This window comes from Oryx dammah, unplaced genomic scaffold (genome assembly GCF_014754425.2).
Source record: "Oryx dammah isolate SB20612 unplaced genomic scaffold, SCBI_Odam_1.1 HiC_scaffold_15, whole genome shotgun sequence".
NCBI classification, from domain to species: Eukaryota; Metazoa; Chordata; class Mammalia; order Artiodactyla; family Bovidae; genus Oryx; species Oryx dammah.
In genome coordinates, this window is record NW_024070199.1 from 41427117 (window position 1) to 41444603 (window position 17487).

Sequence of the window (17487 nt, forward strand, 5' to 3'; positions counted from 1 at the left end):
GCTTGGAAAGAGAGATCCGTGAGCCAGGTTCCAGACTTGGAGGGCCTCCGCTGACCTTGGACAGACCCCTAGGATGGCCTCCACCAAGCCCACTAGCTGAGCCAGAGAATGGGAACTGCTGAGTCAGGGCCAGTGGATGTGAAATTGTCTCTCTGACCCCAGAACCTACTGCCCTGCCCATCCCCTCATTGCCGCTTTCCCTGCAGCCTACACACACACATACACACCACATATAACACGCACAGACTCCAGGGCATAGATGGGCAAACAGGTGCAGTGACTCACAAAGACTCTCAAACCCTTATGGACGGGTGTGTAAAGGGGTGGGGGGAGATGTAAGAGTGAGCACTTACACACTCTGTGTGGTCACACACACCCCCCTCGGTTCCCTAGGCCACCCTTCCCCACCAAGGGCAGGAAAGGTCACCTGGCAGCTGCTGTGCCTCCTTGCCCCTCCCCCAGTTACAATGATGTCTCTCCCCACCCAGGTCCGAGGTTCAGACTGCTAGATGTAGTTGGGGCCCACCGCATCCAGACACCTCTGCCCAATAGGCACCCACCCAATGTGGCCCTTCTCCCACGCACAGTCCAGTGAGGACACACGGTGGAGGGGAATGCCGCAAACACAGCGTGCGTGCCTGTGCACACACATGCACACATGCACACAACGGGAAGCTCGTCCGCTGAGTTCACACGGACAACCACAAAAAGGCAGTCGCGTGTCACACTCTCCCAGCCGGAGCAGACCTGGGCGCCCCTCTGCGTACACACACACTGGCAGAGGACGGCTGGGGTTGGGGGGCCGCAGGGAGGGGCGCCGACCAGGCTGCAGGATGGAGGCAGCTTGGGAGGCTGCGCAGGGAGCGAGCTGCTCTTCACAGCACAATCGCCGTCTGTTGTTATAGCAACTCAGCCCCCAAATCGTGAAACGGATATTACAGCCTCGAGAGGGGGAAGGGCGGGAGGGGGCTGAGGACAGAAGGAGGGGCAGTGTGGGGTGGGGGGGGAGTACCCAACAGGTGGCCGAGCTGCAGCTGAGAACAGGGTGGGAGGAGGAGGTACCCCAGGTGAGGAACAGGCCAGGGGTGTGGGGTCTCAAAGGCAAAGATGGGCTTTGGATCAAGGAACTTTGAGGGAGGGGACTGAGGCCACTGGCAGGTCCTCAGATATTGCCTGTGGTAGCTAGGTGCCTCCACCCCCAGGACACCCTGCAGTTGCTGTGGGACAAGCCTCAGCTCAGGGGAGGGGGCCGGAGGAGGTAGCCCCCACTCTCAGATGGCTGTCTAGTCTCCTGACCCCAGGGGCAGCCTGACCCAGCTTCAGGACCTTTGGAAGACCCCCCGCCAGCCCCGCCTTCTCACCCAGACCAGCCTTCAAAGTGGCCTTAGCCTTCCTCAGGCAGCAGTGACCCCCCCAAACCTCCATCATGCTGCAGACTTGGGAGGGAAGAGCTGGGTTAGGAGAGGCAGCCAGAGGCTGAGAGCAGGATCAATATGCATTTCCTCTGGAAGTCACTGTCCTTCTGGCTGGCAGCACCAGGCCAGGAGGGTGCAAATCCAAGGAGTGCAGCCCCAGCTGCCCCCTTCCCTCACAGCCCGCACTCAGGGCGGCCCTGTCCCTCTCATGATTCTCTGTAGTGAGCTCCCCATTGCTGGAAGTATTCAAGCAATGCCACCTGTTTCAGCTTCAGATTGAAGGCTATGGTTCTACATGACCACCAGGCTCAGCATTTCTACTTTCAAGTCTTAGCCCCCCAAGATTCTGGACTCCTCGAGATTCTAGACCCTCCCCAAACTCCCTGTTCTGAGGTTTCCTGGTTCTAAGGGTCTATCCCCCAGAATTCTAGTCCCCCCAAGATTCCAGCACATGAGATTCCCGAATCCCAAGATTCTCTGACTACAGGGTCTTAGACTCCACAGTTCTAGTCCCTGTGATTTACAGACCCCTACCCCCCACGAGGATTCTAGGCGCTGATGGTCCAGGTTAATTACACGGGCCTTTTTATTCCATCTGGAAAGTACAAATATTCACAAGAGTCTGTACAATCTTAGGGACACCAGTCCTGGCCCTGCCCTCAGCCACATGCTACCCTCATGCCCCCCCACCCCCGGCCCCAGCCTGCTGCCTCAGCACCCCAGGCTCCCTGCTCTGGTCCAAGTCTTTTTTCCAAGGCAGGCATGAGTGCTTCATCCAGTCACAGCTGGGAAGAGAAAAGCAGAAGTTGTAAGGAAGAGCCTCCTTGCCCCCCCAAAATGTTTGAGTCTGCCTAGCCTGGGTCATTTGGTCAGAGCACCCACCCCCTCTTCCCCCGCACATTGCCCCAGCCCTGAGTGGGGAGGCTCTGGGCAGGCTACAGGGGGGCTTACCATCAATTACAAGTGGATGTCAAACACGCCGTCCTCCACCGTCTGAACCTCCTCCTCTCGGATCTCTGCAGGGAGGGGGGTTGCAGGACCAACTCCTGGGCCCCTGTGCCCTGAGCAGTCCTTCCCCCATCATCAAAGGCACCCTGCCCCATCCCAGAAGCAGAACCATCCACTGGAAATCAGTTCACTGAATGACTAAACAACCCCAATTTTTGAGGCTCTTTTTCTAAGTTTTCAGTTTGCCACAGCTTTTTCGCAGCCACAGATTTATCGGTGCAGTTTGCTTAAACATCAATTTTGTGTGTGTCTCACATTTTAGACCCCAGCACTGCTGGGAGGCTTGAAGCAAATGGTTTTATCTTTTCTATTTTGGGGAACTTATGCCCTGTGCCTGCCTCTATTTTTGAAGACTCATGCCAATTTTAACGGTTGTGGTCAACTACCTTACACCCCAGTTTAACATGGTTTGTTCAGAGTGTTCTCAGCAAAATAATCATTTGAGGAACTGTCATTCAGAAAACTGACCTATAACCACCAATGACTCCAAGAGAGCTGCTGGGAGATTTGGGGGCAATGGACTTTTCTCAGAATACCCTCCAAAACAGCCAAAAAGGGAAATACAGGCAAATGGCTTAAAAAATTCCTTCTCCAAGCCCATTGTCAATCCCCCTAACAAAATAAGAGTGCAAATGGAATCTTGAAGTCTCTTTCCCTTTTACTCTGTTTTTATTTATGAGTCTCTGCCCTCATCAGCCTCAAAGTATTGAGGGCTCCCTGGTTACCTCCTGGTACCCTTATCTGTCCAGCCCTCCTCTATCACCTCCCTCAAATAAGACAATTACAAACTCTGGAATGGTTTTCACCCTGGAAAAGTTTCTATACTTTGCCACCATGGGCCTGCCTCCCCTGTCTCCCTCTCTCCCTCCCTCCACAGGCCAGTACAGAAAGGGACCCCTCTTACCTGGAGGCCGGGAGCCTCGTCTGCCAGGGCGGGGCAGGGAGAAGCTGAAGGCGCGATGGTGGGTGTGTGTGGGTGAGGGAGAGGGTGCAGACCCCTCCAGACTCATACTTTGGGCCCGGCGCCGGCACTCAACTGACAGACGATCCTTGCACTGCTTGTGGCAGTTCACACCACAGGCTGGGGAGGCAGATGGGCAACCCAGCCAGATCCACTGGTCAGACCACCCCTCATCCCATTCTGCAGGCCTGCACTTCTCCCCGGGTCCCTTTGCTCCTAAGCAGCTGCCCCACCAAAACAAGAGCTTTCTTCATCCTCCTTGCCAGTCTGTGCCCTCTCCAAAGCTCCCGATTTCTGGGCAGCTGCCTCACCAAAATAAAAACCCTGGGTTTTTTTGTTGTTGTTGTTGTTTTGGCCACGCGGCAAAGGACGTGAGATCTTACTTCCCTGATCAGAGATGGAACCTGCGTCCCCTGCAGTGGAAGCAGAGTCTTAACCCCTGGACCACTAGGGAAGTCCCAATCAAACCAAGTTGAAGGCTACCCCCTTCACATCAATCAACATGCCTCTCTGGCTCTAAGGTACTTTACTCCTTGACAATTGCCCCACCAAAATAAGACTCTCCATCCAGATAGTAACTCTTTCCCCCAAAGCAGCCCAGCAGCCCTGCAACTCCGTCTCACCTCGGCATTTGAGACCCTGCTTGTAGATGCCCAGGATCTGAAATAGAGGAGGAGGACGTGGTAGGGGGAGCAGTTTAGAGGACATGACTCTTTTTCCTTTCTATGGACAGGAACTGGAATTGACCCTTTCTGGAGCCTTAGGCCCCTCGGGGTTTGGTTCAGACCAGCAAGAGGAAAAGCAGGTGGAATTAAGGTTCGCCTGGACTGAGAAGGCTCCAGCAGGGGGGCGGGGCCAGAAGGGAGGGCGGGGCGGGGATGGGACCCGGCCGGTGCTGTTGCCGGGTGGCTTGGGCGGGGGCTCACCAGGGCCTTGCAGTGGCGGCAGGCGACCGGGCGCAAGGAGTTGCTCTCGTGGAAGTTGTGTACGAAGCCCATGCGGCCGCCCAGCATAGAGCTGGAGCGCAGGAAGTAGGAGACCATCTCCTCCTTGCTGATGCAGCCGTCCCTGTCCGGGGAAGTCGGGGGAGGGCCTCAGCTCCGGGGGAGGGGGTGGGCTCACTGGGACCACCCACCACCAGCTTAACCCGGCCTACTGGGAAAAGCCCTACCAAATTAAAGGTCATCGTGGGACTCCTGACTTTTTACCTTCCGTGCGGGAAAGAGAAAGAGAGCCAGACTTGAAGTCCGGCAGATGTGGCAGCAGCTTCTAACTAGTTGTGTGGTCTTGGGCTAGTCACTTGCCCTGGGCTTCCTCCCTGGAAAAATGGGGGTCATAATTCCTGCCTACCCACTTCACAGAGCTGGTGTGTAAACTAAAATTGCTCTGCACTTTCCCATGGGCTTATCACCTTCTGTTTCCCAAAGTGAGCTCTATGGAACACCGATTGGGATTCCTGAGAGTCAGGAGCTCTCTGATGAGTTTGGGGACCAGGTAAGATTGGAAAAAAACCTGCACCTGTCTCACTCCCGCGGAATCCTGCCAGACAGGTAATCTGGGGCTTCCCACGGAGCCCTCTTTTCATCTATTCAGGTATTTTAGGGAAAGAGTGAGCACTGTGCTCTGGAGATAGAACTCAGTTCTAACTTGGGCTCTATTTATCTGTGTGACTTCTTCCCTGTGCCTCGATTTCCTCTTCAATAAATGGGGACGATGATAGTTCCTGCATCTCAGAGGGGTTTGGGTAAGAGTTGGATGAGATAGGCACAGGAAGCATTGACAACAGTATCTGTAAAGGCTAATAGGTGCCAGGCCACTGGGAGCTATTTCTGTCAGAGGTGACCTTTATCAGAACCTCCTGCCTATTAGTATTTGGGTGGTCCAGGCGGTCCTTCAAATCAGTGGCACATTGGGACAACTGACCATCTCAAAAATATAAACTTAGGCTCCTATCTCATATTGTGCATGAAGACTAAATTCCTGCTAAACTGAAGACCATGTAAAAAAATAAAATTCCCAAAGTATCTGAACAGGTCTAAGAGAAGCATGTTGTCATCTGGAGAGGATAATAGCCCTTCTACACATAACACAAATCCGAGAAGCCATAAAGGAAAAGACTGACATATTGAGCACACATTTTTAAAAAATTTTATATGGAAAAGGACAACATAAATGACAGACTGCGAAAAAATATTTTGCAAACATATTCAACACCAAGGGTTAATATCCATTAACAGAGAAATCAATGAGAAAGACTCACAAACCCAGTGGAATAATGGACAAAGAACATGAACAGGCAATTAACAGAAGAAATAGAAGTGGCCAGTAAACATAGGAAGGTATCCTACCCCCACTAATATTAAAGAAATGCAAATATAACCAAGACACCGTTTGCCAATTAGACTGGCAAAATTATAAAGCTTATTATAGCATCCACTGTTGGCAAGGAAGTTGAGAAATGGGCTCTTGTTCACTGCTGATGGGGGTGCAAGCTGGCACAACCTTGCCTGAGGTCACTTTGGCAGTCTCTCTCCTAATTTAGAATGTGCATATCTTTTGATCCAATTATCCCACTTCTAGGAATTTCTCCTACAGAAATAGTGGCCCGAGTGCATCAGTACAATGTTCACAGCAGCATAGCGGATATTAATAGCGAAAAACTGGGAACAGTCTACATGTCCATCAGCAGGAGAATGGGGAGGCAGATGATGGCCCCGGCACCCAGTGTAACACTCTGCAGCTGTTCTAAAGAATGAGGTAGTTCTGCCTGAATCGGCCTGGAAAGATGTCCATGATGAGGGTTTAAGTGAAAAACAAAAGTAAAAAAGAAAAAACACAAAGCGTGCGATTCTGTCAAGACAGTGATTTAAAAACGAAAACAAACAAACAAAAAAACCCTGAGAACGCTACTGCCACAAAAACCTAGATGCTAGTTTAACTATATCCAAAATTGTTTTAAATGCACAGGTGAGTTTGCAAGAAATGGAAACTCCCAAGTTCCAGAAACAGCGATCTTCAAATTGAGGCAGTGAGTTGGGACCTGATGGTACAGCTGCCCCAGGAGCCAGGTGCTGGGTTTTGATACCTGCCTGGGATCTGCAGGAGGAGGAGTTAAGGCTGAGATGCCTGCATGAAGCTGGGGCCTTGAACATCCCCAAGGGCTGTGCTGTGCTTAGTCGCTCAGTCATATCTGACTCTTTGTGACCCCATGGACTGTAGCCCACCAGGCTCCTCTATCCATGGGGCTTCTCCAGGCAAGAATACTGGAGTAGGTTGCCATGCCCTCCTCCAGGGGAATCTTCCCAACCCAGGGATAGAACCCAGGTCTCCTGCATTGCAAGCAGATTCTGAGTCACCAGGGAAGCCCCTGCAAGGGCTGCACCCACCCTAAAAAGTGTGGCCTGGGAAAAAAAATCCACCCCACCCAGGGAGGTGATAGGGAATTGTTTTCAATTGAGAAAACTGTCTTCAACTATTGTTCTCAACTCTGGGAAGAGAAATGAAGTAACTATAATGCATGCTACTGGTAGAACTAGACTTATACCATAATCCCTCTTGCCTGTGAAACAGACACAAACAAATTCTCTTATCAATTTGTACCATGCATGGAAAACATTGGGAAGGTACAGGCATTGCCACACCAGTAATGTTGCTAACATAGTTACTACTGACACCCTCTTAAGTGAGAAAGGAGGAAGGGAATTTTTGCTTCTTACCTTACACATTTCATTCACTATAAATCTATTTTACTACCTGGATTTTTTTTTTAACCATGGATTTTTATAATACAAAAAAAGGCACAGCTTTTTGAAATCTGGATAACATTAAAAAGTCAACTTGGGATGCACTATAAATTTTGATTGGAATTTTGTTTGCTCGGCAAAACAGGGGTGCGAACACGGTTTCAGGAGGACACGTATAACCTACTTCAGAGAACCAGCTGTTTGTCCAAATTGTTGGCATGTGAATTGGTGATAAGCAAGTGGGTGCTGCAAGTTACAGGCCTTTCTTATCTATTCATTAAGACATGCTACCCAGGAGTTCAGCTTGCCCACACTTTTTCTCGGCTGTGAGCCCCACAAATAAAGTGGCATTTATGTAGCAAGAGTCCCCAGGAGGCCACAGTCTTTGCAAGACTCAGGTGGAGATGCCCCCTACCCTCCGGCTCATCGGTCTGAATAAGCAAAGTAACCCTGAGCCTCTGCAGCTGGCAGCCTCCCAGAAAAAAAGAGCCCCTCCCCACATGGGTGGCTTCCCCTGGCAAGATCATCTGGTTCAATGGCCTCATACTTCTCAGGAGGAAGCTAAAACCCAAGGGGAAATGAACCTGCCTTCCCTCTGCCCCTGCCCCCAGGCCTCTCACTGGTTCTGGTCGAGGTCCCCAAAGGCGCTGAGATAAGGAAAATTCCCACGGATGATCTGGAACTCCTCCTGTGAGATGTGGCCGTCCCCATCGACATCAAAGTTCCGGAACACAGACTGAAGTACACAGAGGGACATGTCGGGGGGCAGGGAGGGTTAAAGGGGCCTTGGCCCCATCCTGCTCACGCTCCCAGTCTGAGTTAGGAAGCCTGGGCATCTAAGAGGTGGGCAGCTGTCTCTCTTCCCCACCACCTCCCTTCTCCATACCCCTGTCCCAAGCCCACCCATCAGCTGCACCCCGTGCCTTCTGTTAACCGAGCATTGGCCCCTGAGCCCGGCACTAGTGGTGGCTCCCAGGGCAGTGCCCTGGTCAAAGCAGCCTTGACTGACCACTACGGACCTGTCCCCCCTGTCCCACAGGCTCCAGAGCTGGTGGTGCTGGAGTCTCACCTCCACCATCTTCTCAATGTGCTCCACCATGATTGCCTGATCCAGCTTGGGTTTGGCAGCCGAGGTCCACTCCTCCAGCACCGGGGGCCGGGGAGGCGGCGTGCAGGTGGTTGGGCTGGTTGGCTGTGGAAATGGTCAAAGCTGAGCGAGGGCCAGAGGTAAGGGAGCCCAGGGCCCAGTGGAGGAGGGAGACGGCAAGCTCTGGGCACAAGGAAGCCTGCCCAACAGGCAGTATGGGTGAGGTGGCCTCTAAGCCTGGGAGGGCCGAAGGGAGGGAGGAAGAGGATGGGCTAAGTGGGTATGCAGTGGCTCTCGCCCTCACCGAGGACTTGGAGCGCGGTTCCCGCTGCAGGGACAGCTGATAGAGCTCATCCTCTGTCTGATATTGATCCAAAGACACCTGGGGGAAAAAAAAAAGACTAATTCAAAGACACCTGGGACACACCAGTCTGATCACACCCACTGGCCTGTGCTGCTCCCAGGAGCCCAACGCCCAGAACCCAGACCTCCAGGTCTACCTGAGGGTCACAGCCCAGCCCCGACCCTGGCCCAGAAGCTAGACTGAGGACCAAGGCCAGCTTAGAACACACCCCAGCAACCACACGCCAGCCCAGCACACAGCCCAGAACCCAGAGCTTGGCCCCAGACCTTGAAGACAATGCGCTGCTAAGATCTCAGCCAGGAATTCAGGTCACAACCCAGCTGAGAGCTCTGAAATCCCCCCTCCCAACACAGCACCCAACCCAGCAACCAGATTCCTGCTCAGATTTCAATTCCCCGGTCCAGCCCAGAGCCCAGAAACAGGTTCAGACTTCACACCAAACTGTCAAACCTGAGCTCCAGCCCAGTGATTAGAACCTAGTCTAGATGTGGACTAGAACCCAACTCCTACCCCAGAGCTCAAGTCCAAGACCAAGCCTAGAACTTCAGCTCAGAGCCTTGTTTAAGAGCCCTGGGGAATTCCCTGGTGGTCCAGTGGTTAAGACTCCACATTTTCTCTGCTGAGAGTGAGGGTTCAATCCCTGGGCAGGGAACTAAGATCCCACAAGATGTGTGGGACAGCCGAAAAGTAAAAGCAAAATAAAAGCCACCCCTCTACCCGGAACCCAGAGTTTAATCCCAAACGTTGAACGTAACCCACTGCTAGGAACTCAACCCAGGGCTCAGGCCCAGCCTCAAGCCCTCACGCCAGCCTCAGGGGTCCACAACCCCATCCAGAGCTTGGAACTCCCCTCCAAAGTCACCCCAACCAGGGGGCCCAGGCTGGGTCTCGGCTCTGCGACCAGAAGTGAGAACCCAAGGTCAAGCCCACGGGACCAGGGGCCCGGCCCCTCACCGTCAGCAGGCTCAGCAGGTCAGGGTTGGCCTGCACCGGGGGCTGGAGGCTGGTCACCATGGCCAGCTCCTCCAGGATACTGAAGAGCTGCTTCATCTTGGCCCCATTGAGTCGGGTCCGGGCGGGGTCCAGCCAATCCGGCAGCGCCAGCTGCAGGGCCACCAGGTCCTTGAGGTGAACACCCAGGATGGGGAAGCGGAAACCCACGCACGCCGCCAGCCGGCGCCGGTAGTTGCCGTAGTTGCCAGTGGCCGTCACTAGTTCCGTCAGACCTTCCCAGAGCTGGAGGGTAAAGGGCAGAGAGTCACACACACACACACACACCACATCCACATAGCATATCACAGGCTCAACTCTCCTTTCCCTGCCCAGCCCTGGAGACATGGGAGAGCCTGAGCAGTCAGAGTCAGGGATGGGCGAAAGGCCAAAAGCCTCCCTCCTGTCCCCCAAGGCTGACTCCCTTAGCCCCTGGCAATCAGAGTTCATAGGTCATGAGTCCAAAGGGGCACCCACTACCAAATAACACATCTCTCCAGCAGTCCCGGGCACAGATTATCAACATTTAATAGAGGAAACTGAGGCTCATGGAGGCAGAGCAGTGCAGGACAAAGATTTCCAAGAATGTACTTAGCGGTGTCATTCCTAACAGCCTAAACTGGAAAGACCTCAAGTGTTCAACGGTAGAGGAGATACACAAATCGAGTGGACAAAAATATTATACAGCAATGGAGACGAATGAACAACTGCTGCGCAAAGCAGAACGTATGAGAGAAGGAAGAGATAACAGACACAACACGATTTCATTTATAAGAAGCTCAAAAACAGACAACAAAATACCCACGTGGTTTTGAGAAGCATACACAGGTGGTAAAGCCATTAAGAAAAGGAAAGTTGGGGATTCCCCAGCAGTCCAGTGGTCATGACTTTGCCCTTCCACTTCAGGGAGCACGGGGTGGGGAACTAAGACCCCACAGGCTCTGCTGTGTCACCAAAATAAATGAGTAAATATTCTTTAAAAGAAAAGGAGGTCATCATCCTTAGGAAGGTCATGATGTTGGTTACCTCTGATGAGGAGGGAGTTATGCTCTAAGGGCTGGGAGCTTCAGGGGCTGGCAATGTTCTACTTCTTGACCTATCTTCTTTCTAGTTTTTTTTTAAACTGTGAAGGCTTCCCTGATAGCTTAGTTGGTAAAGAAAATGCCTAGAGTGTAGGAGACCTTGGTTCGGGAAGATCCCCTAGAGAAGGGATAGGTTACCCACTTCAATATTCTTGGTCTTCCCTTGTGGCTCAGCTTTGATCCCTGGGTTGGGAAGATTCCCTGGAGAGGGATCTGTACATTTGTTTTATAGACTTGTCTGTATGTATGGCACCAGATATGTTTTTTTTTTACAATACAATAGGAACTTCCCAAGTGGTCCAGTGATTAAGACTCTGGGCTTCCACTTCAGGGGGCACAGGATCAATCCTTGATCAGGGAAGTAAGATCCCACATGCTGCACAGCATGGCCAGTAAAATAAAGTAAGCAGGAGAAGAGAAAAGCATGAGCTTTGAAGTTCAGCACATCCGTGAGCCTCCTCTCTCTGCCAGCTTTCATTGTGCAGCCTGGGAAAGTACTGAACCCCCAGCCTCAGTTTCCTCATTTATCAGATGAAGAGGGAGTGACCAGTCCCCAGCTGGGCTGGGAGTTCTCAGGAGGCCAGCCCTGGGAAGGCTGTGCTCCTGACCCCAGGGTCTCAGGCACCTTGATGGTCTCCGGGCTCACGTGGCTGTGGGTCTCCTTGAGGCGGGAGATGGAGCTGTGGCTCAGGCCCCCGACCACTGCCATCAGCGTGTTGAAATTCTGCAGCTTCAGGAGTTCCTGGGGGATAAATGGGGAGAAAGGAGGCAGTGAGTCATTGAGTGGGGCCAGAATTTGGCCCAGCTTTTCTGGAGATCCGGCAGTGGGTTAGGGGAAAGGCGGGACTCAGCCCTACAAGGGTGACTGGGGGAGTTGGGGGGCGGGGGAGGGGTGGGCACCTCTGCCACGTGGACGAAGTGTGTGATGACCACCGCCCGCTGAGGGGCTGTGGGTTTGCTGAGAATCATCAGCTGCACCCACTGCGAGACACTGTTGAAGAGGGAGATGAATCGCTCCAGGACGGGGTTGTCCACCGTGCAACCGTGAGTCACAAAACTGTGATAGTCCTGGAACTGGGGGCACAGGGCCTTCAGCACCCAGTGCCCCCCCAACTCACCGATGGCTGCTCCTCCCCCTCCAGCTGCCCTTTGGTAGTTACCCTGTAGTCCTAGATCCTGCCCTGTGACCCCGTCCTTCCTGGCACCCCCTCCCCAGGCCACACCCGACTCCTGACTCAAAGCCCCGCACCAGGATCTTGCAGAAGGAGCAATATTCCAAGTAGGTGAGATGTGCCGCCAGCTCCGAGGGCTCCAGGTGGTCAAACAGCAGGGACATTTTGCGCTTCTTCTGTGCCACAGGGCTCCGCTGGGTCACCTGCCGCTTCCACTTGTAGGTGGGGCTGGGGGGTGGGACAGGGGCAGTGAGTCCTTCGCCGGAGATGCCCCGGCCTTCGTTGCCCACACTCATGCCACTCAAGTTCACTGCAAGACACTGGGCAGGACCCCGATGTCCCCCGTCCTAGCAAAAAACGCCTGCCATCTTCCCCCGGCGTCATGCCCTCCACACAGATTTATGGAAGACCTAACTCTGTGTCAGGCACTGTGCCAGGCGCTGGGGTTACAGAGATGAGCAAGACACAGTTCCTGCCCGTGAGGAGCTCACAGTCTACGGGGAGACAGACACAGACGAACACGAGACACAGCCGGGCGCGAGTGTGGAGGTCTTCGCGCCAGGGGTCTGCCCAAAGCGCCACCGAGAACAGAGGCGGCAACAAAAAATTCTGCCCTGGAAGAGCCCACAGACACGCCACACTTGTCTTGATAACACGGAGGCAGCCAGGGAACATGAACAAAGTGCCACAGTGGGCATGGATGCAGGGGCTGTGGAAGGGTGCAGGGCCCCGGGGGCTGCAGGAGGAAGGGCTTGGTGGGGGCGGGGCGCTATGGAAGACGCAGCGGGAATGCTAAACAGGCCTGAGACTATGAAAGGCCTTAATCCCCAGCCGAGGCATTCTGAAGAAGACAGGGGGGGCCACAGGAAGTTTTCCAGCAAGAGCAACATGACCCTGACACCACTGCATTCAACGAACCGTTTATTAAGAGCAAATGGTGCGGGATGCTGAGCGCCCCTCCCAGTCCGGCGAGCACCCCCCACTCCACGCACACGTTCTCGATGTCGATGAGGCTGCTGTGCCGGCGATTCCCTTCTTGGTCTAGCAGAGCCTTCAGCTCCTTGATCTGCTCAGCAAGCTCAGGATTCAAGTCAAACTCCGCTGGGAATGCTGAGATCCAGTACCTGGTGGAGGTTCAGAGTCACCCGGGGCAGCGCTTCCCCCATCTCCCCTAGGATGGCCGTTCCCCCAAAGAGGGGGAGAGGGCCTCAGACTGTGACCCCCCTCACCCAGCTCTTTCCTTCCCCACCCTCATTGGGCAGATCAGAAAACGGGACCGGGCAGAGTCAGGAAGGGGCAAGACTGCGGCAGCACACCTACCATGGACAGAGCCCGGTTCAAACCCACATGACCAGCTCCCAGAACATGCTATTTCTACTCTTTCAGGCCAGTCAGAAGCCTAAGGGAGAGGAGCAGAGGAGGGGCCAGAGGAAGACTCACCTGACCAGGTGGCATGTTTTCACCTGCAGCGAGCTGGAGTTGTCCTTCCGGGATTGTTGGTAGGTGAAGGAGAGTTAAGGAAACAAGGATGGAGGCTTACTCTAGAAAAGGAGGCAGGGGATGGGACCCGAGCTCCACAGGGAGGTGGAGGGCAGGGCCTGGTTCCAGTAGAAATCTGGGGGATGGTGTCTGGCGTGGGGCAGGGCCCAAGCTCTGGAAGGGGGCCCAAGGCAGAGGTGAGCTGTGAGCCTCGGGAGGGCACCTGGGTAGAATGGGGGTCAGGCTGGAAGCAGAACCTGGGTTCTGGAAGAGAAGCAAGAGGCGGGACCTGGGCTGGGAGTAAGGACCGGTCTTAAGCTGTGGGGAACAGACAGCAAGGCCAAGGTTAGGGAGAGGGGGAGGGGCCTTAGTTCTAAGGGGAGGGAAGGGGCGGGGCTTTGGGCCCAGCAGAAGCCTGGGCCCATCCTGAATCCTATGATTTGGGGGCAGCCCACGTCTAGCAGCAAGGCCCATTCTCTGCCCGGGCTGGGCAGTGGGGCTCGCTTACAGACTCGGACTGCAGGGCCCTTGGAGAAGTCGGCGAAGGATATATGTGGAGCAGTTTGGCCGCCAGCTGAGAGGAAGGGATGTACCAGGGGTGCATCATAAGGAACATGCGCACCAGCTGCGGGTCCCGCACCTTCCCGGAGTCATCTAACTCCGAGGGGCCAAAGAGAAGCGGGTTGACACTTCGTCTCGAGGCTGTGGTCCCTACAGGTCCCTACCCTGCAGCCTGATGGATGTGGCTCCCAGCTGCCTCCTGATTTCCCAGGGCTCCAAAACCAGAAGGCGGATTATAAAGAAAAAGTGGGGTGGAAGGGGGATAAAAGCAGGATCCGAGGAACTGGGGGATAGGAGCAGTCTGAGCCGGGCCTGAGTCCGGAGGGGAACCAGCTGGGGCGGAAGGAGCCTGGGTTCCTCGAGGTCAAGAATCCAGAGGTCATTTCCTGAGTGCTTAGGGAAGGGGCACCCCTTCACCACCCCACCACATCAGCCGGAAACAGCTCCCAGGCCGAGATAGCGAGTTCCTCCGGATCCCCCGAGGAGACAGATAATTCTCCTTAAGTGCTAGAGTCCGGGGACCCCGCCATCCCTCCTTTCAAAGCCGGCATACTAGGGAAGGGAAACATTTTCTCTTTCTGCAGCATGTGGACCTCTCCGCCCTGCGATGAAGGGGAGATTTTCGCTAAAGAGGCTGCAGAATGCAGGCTGGGTGGGTCCAGGGCCGAGATCTGCCCAGGGAGGCAGGGGTCCCGGCTCAGGCTGGGTGTGTCCTCCCGTGCCACTCACCAAAGGCTTCGATGCAACCACGGAGCAGCTCCTCCACCGTGCAGCCCTTGTCCAGGTCCAGGGTGCCCGCCATGGCCGCCGGCGCGGGTAGGCTCTGCCGATCTGCGCTCCGGGAGCCTCCCACGGGGCTCGGACCGGACCCCTGTCCCGAGAGAGAGAGGCAGAGCCGGAGTCGGCGGAGGCGCGGGCCAGCGGAGCGGCCCGGAGGGTAGAAACGGGGCGGGGCGGGCACGCCCCCTGCTGGGCAGGGGCGGAGTCGTTCCCCCCGCGGCCACGCCCCGGGGTTAAACGGTCTGGCCCGGGATGGTGCAACCCACCAGTTGGGAAATGAACTGGCCAAGAAGCTTCCGGCCCACCCTGGGAGCCGCGGGAGGGCCGAGGGACTCCCCGGGGATGGTCGGTGTCCCAGTCGCCCTCTCTGTAGGCCCCCTCTCCTCACGTCCTCTCCCCAGAGGCACCTGCAGCACCCCGCAGCTCAGTTCTGCGCCCCCTCCCGCTTCCCTCCCTCCACAGCCTCCCTTCCCCCGCAGGGTTATTTTGGGAACCCAGAGCCTGAGGGGACCTCGGAGGAATTTCTCCCTGGGATGAGAAGGGGGGAGGAACCCAGGCGTCCTGCCCGCGTCGCCCCCTCCCGGGCTCCCGGGAAGAGGAGGAGGGGCTGCGGCAGCCCCCAGGGGCCTGCCCTCGGGGAGGCGGGCTGGGCTGGAGAGGAACATTCCTGGGAGCGGGGGGTGGGGGTGGGGAAAGAGGGGCGGAGGGGGGAGCCCCTGCGGCCCGGAGGCGTCAGCGGGAAGCCTGGGCCTGGGAACCGCGCGCTCCCGAGCCACCTCCTCCGTGAAGGCCCCAAGGGTCCTGGCTCAGCCGTTCCACAGGCCCTCTTCATCCCCAGCCTCTGACGCAGGCCCCCCGTACTGCACAGTCGAACTGGGGGCACACACAGGCCGTCCACACTCGGGCAGAGTGGGGTGCCCAGAAGGGGGCGCTAGCGCCGTGGAGGGTGGAGTGCCCCTGTTGGACTCTACCAGCAACTCCAGTCACTGGCGGGGATTTACGCACCCAGGCGCAGACACACTTACTCCACACCCCAGGCCAGGGACCCACATCGGGGTGCAAGCATATGCCTGAGGTTCCCCCAAACAGCCGGGCCTCAGGCAATTACCTCCCATCCTCTCTCTCACTCACCCAATGGCACCCCACACCCCCGCACACCTGAACGAAGGAAGCCGCGGGCACACATACCCGTACTCCTCTACCCCAGAAAGCAAACCCGTTGAAGGGGCTGGCTTCCGGCCGTGCTGCTCACTAGACCAGACCAGCCTGGAGTTCCGAGGCCACTGACATCCGCACACGTGTGCGCACATGCAAGACAGAGCACCTACACGCATGTACACTCCCACACATGCACACGCCCGGTGGGTGCGCCCACACGCCCACTCCAACCCCCGCCCCCTTCATCTGCGATCCAGGGCCGGCCCTGCGGCCCCAGCCACCTGACAGCCCTCGCCCCGGGACACCGGCAAAGCCTTGCCCCACACAAGGTCCCCCGCCCATACAACACTCCCCCGGGTAGGGGGTGAGGAGCGGGGGGGCTTCTCTATGGAGTTCTCCGGTAGTCTTTTCCTAGGAGCCACCCAGAGGCATCCCGCCTGGCTCTGCCGCTTCCTCCCTATGTGACCTTGAGAGTTACTCGGCCTCTCGGAGCCTCGGTTTTCTCATCTGTCAAATGGGGGGTTCGCCGAGGACGGTCCCGCTGAGACGTGGCTAGGAAGACCCGGGTGCGCCGCGGACGCTGCCCGCTCCCGCGGTTGTCCAGGGGGCTTTGGATCTCTCGGTAGGTCCCTCCCACCCCCGAACCGGGCTACAGACTCCCCACCGACCAACACACCCGCCGCCCCCAGCCCTTCTGCGCCGCCCTCGGGGGCCCTTAGGGGCCGGGCCTCCTCTGCCCCGCGCCCCGCCCGCGCTCGCTCACTCACACTTGGGACCCCGCGGCAAGGAGCCCGCACCCGGCCCGGCAGGCGCCACCTCCGTGCGCTCCCGCCCGCCGACCTCGCTGCGGCTGCGGCTCCCGCCCGCTCTCCGCGCCGCGGCCGGGCTCCCCGCCGCCCCGCCGCCCCGCCCCGCGACGAGGCCGCCCCCTCCCCTCTCCTCCCCGCCCCTGCGCCGGGCTCCGCACCGCAGGCTGCGCCTCCCCCATCGGGGGCTCCCTCTCGCCCCGCACGCGGCGGCCCCTGCGGCAGCTTAACCCCTCCCCTGCCGCGCCGCCCGGGAGGCAAGGGCCGCGGGCGGGGTGGGGGTGGGGGGCTGCGCCACGAGCCTTGCCAAGGGTGGGAGAGCCGAGGTCAGGCCGCGCGGGACACGGAGGGGGAAACTAAACCAAGGGTCCTCTCTCCCCACCCCAGACACCCCCTGCCCCCCGCCCTGCCTGGTGTCGGGCAGAGGAAGCCGGGAGGGGCAGGAAGCGGACTGCGGTGGGGAAGGGGCGCCCCGCCCAGACCCCGGCCCGGGTTCCTGTTTTCGAGACAAACCGTTCCCACGGGGCTCACCCGGCCCGGGGCCGGGCGTCTTCCTGTGGGCAGCGGGGGACCTGGCAGAGATGGAGGCGTGGGCGCAGCGGGTCGTTGTGATAGCCTGGGGGAGGGGCTAGGACAAGGTGGGAGCATTTAAGAGAGAGGGGTTTGTGGGGAAGAATGAAAACGCGGCGATCGGGAGAAGGGGCCTCGGGGTCTGGGGATGTTGGGGGGAGCTCCCGTTCACACAGGAGGGACTGGGGCTCCAGAAGCCTGGCTCCCCATGGGGCCAGATGAAAAGGGGCGGCTGCAAGAGACGGTGGGTTCTTGCAGCTAGAAAACTGGAGCCCGGAGGCCTGGCTCCAGAGAAGCACATGGGAGGGGTA

General features: G+C 56.9%; 1 protein-coding gene across 6 annotated transcripts; it reads right to left on the reverse strand.

Moving 5' to 3' along the window:
- Positions 1–1977: 1977 nt before the first annotated feature.
- Positions 1978–16672, reverse strand: RASGRP2 (RAS guanyl releasing protein 2). Of its 6 annotated transcripts, none has more exons than XM_040256215.1 (17): positions 16568–16672; positions 14592–14733; positions 13853–13959; positions 13263–13325; positions 12815–12946; positions 11900–12050; positions 11551–11724; positions 11276–11392; positions 9533–9814; positions 8519–8596; positions 8197–8319; positions 7748–7863; positions 4311–4452; positions 4008–4044; positions 3328–3504; positions 2367–2431; positions 1978–2200 (listed from the first exon to the last, which is right to left on the reverse strand). In XM_040256215.1, exons 3-16 carry the CDS (start codon positions 13915–13917, stop codon positions 2373–2375), a joined length of 1716 nt encoding a protein of 571 aa, XP_040112149.1. In that variant the 5' UTR covers positions 13918–13959; positions 14592–14733; positions 16568–16672; the 3' UTR covers positions 1978–2200; positions 2367–2372. The 6 variants fall into 6 exon arrangements, 4 of the variants coding, with proteins under 4 accessions (XP_040112149.1, XP_040112146.1, XP_040112148.1 ...); XM_040256212.1 differs by having other exon boundaries at positions 13853–13955; positions 16568–16667; XM_040256214.1 differs by lacking the exon at positions 16568–16672 and adding an exon at positions 15831–16442 and having other exon boundaries at positions 13853–13955.
- Positions 16673–17487: the final 815 nt, after the last annotated feature.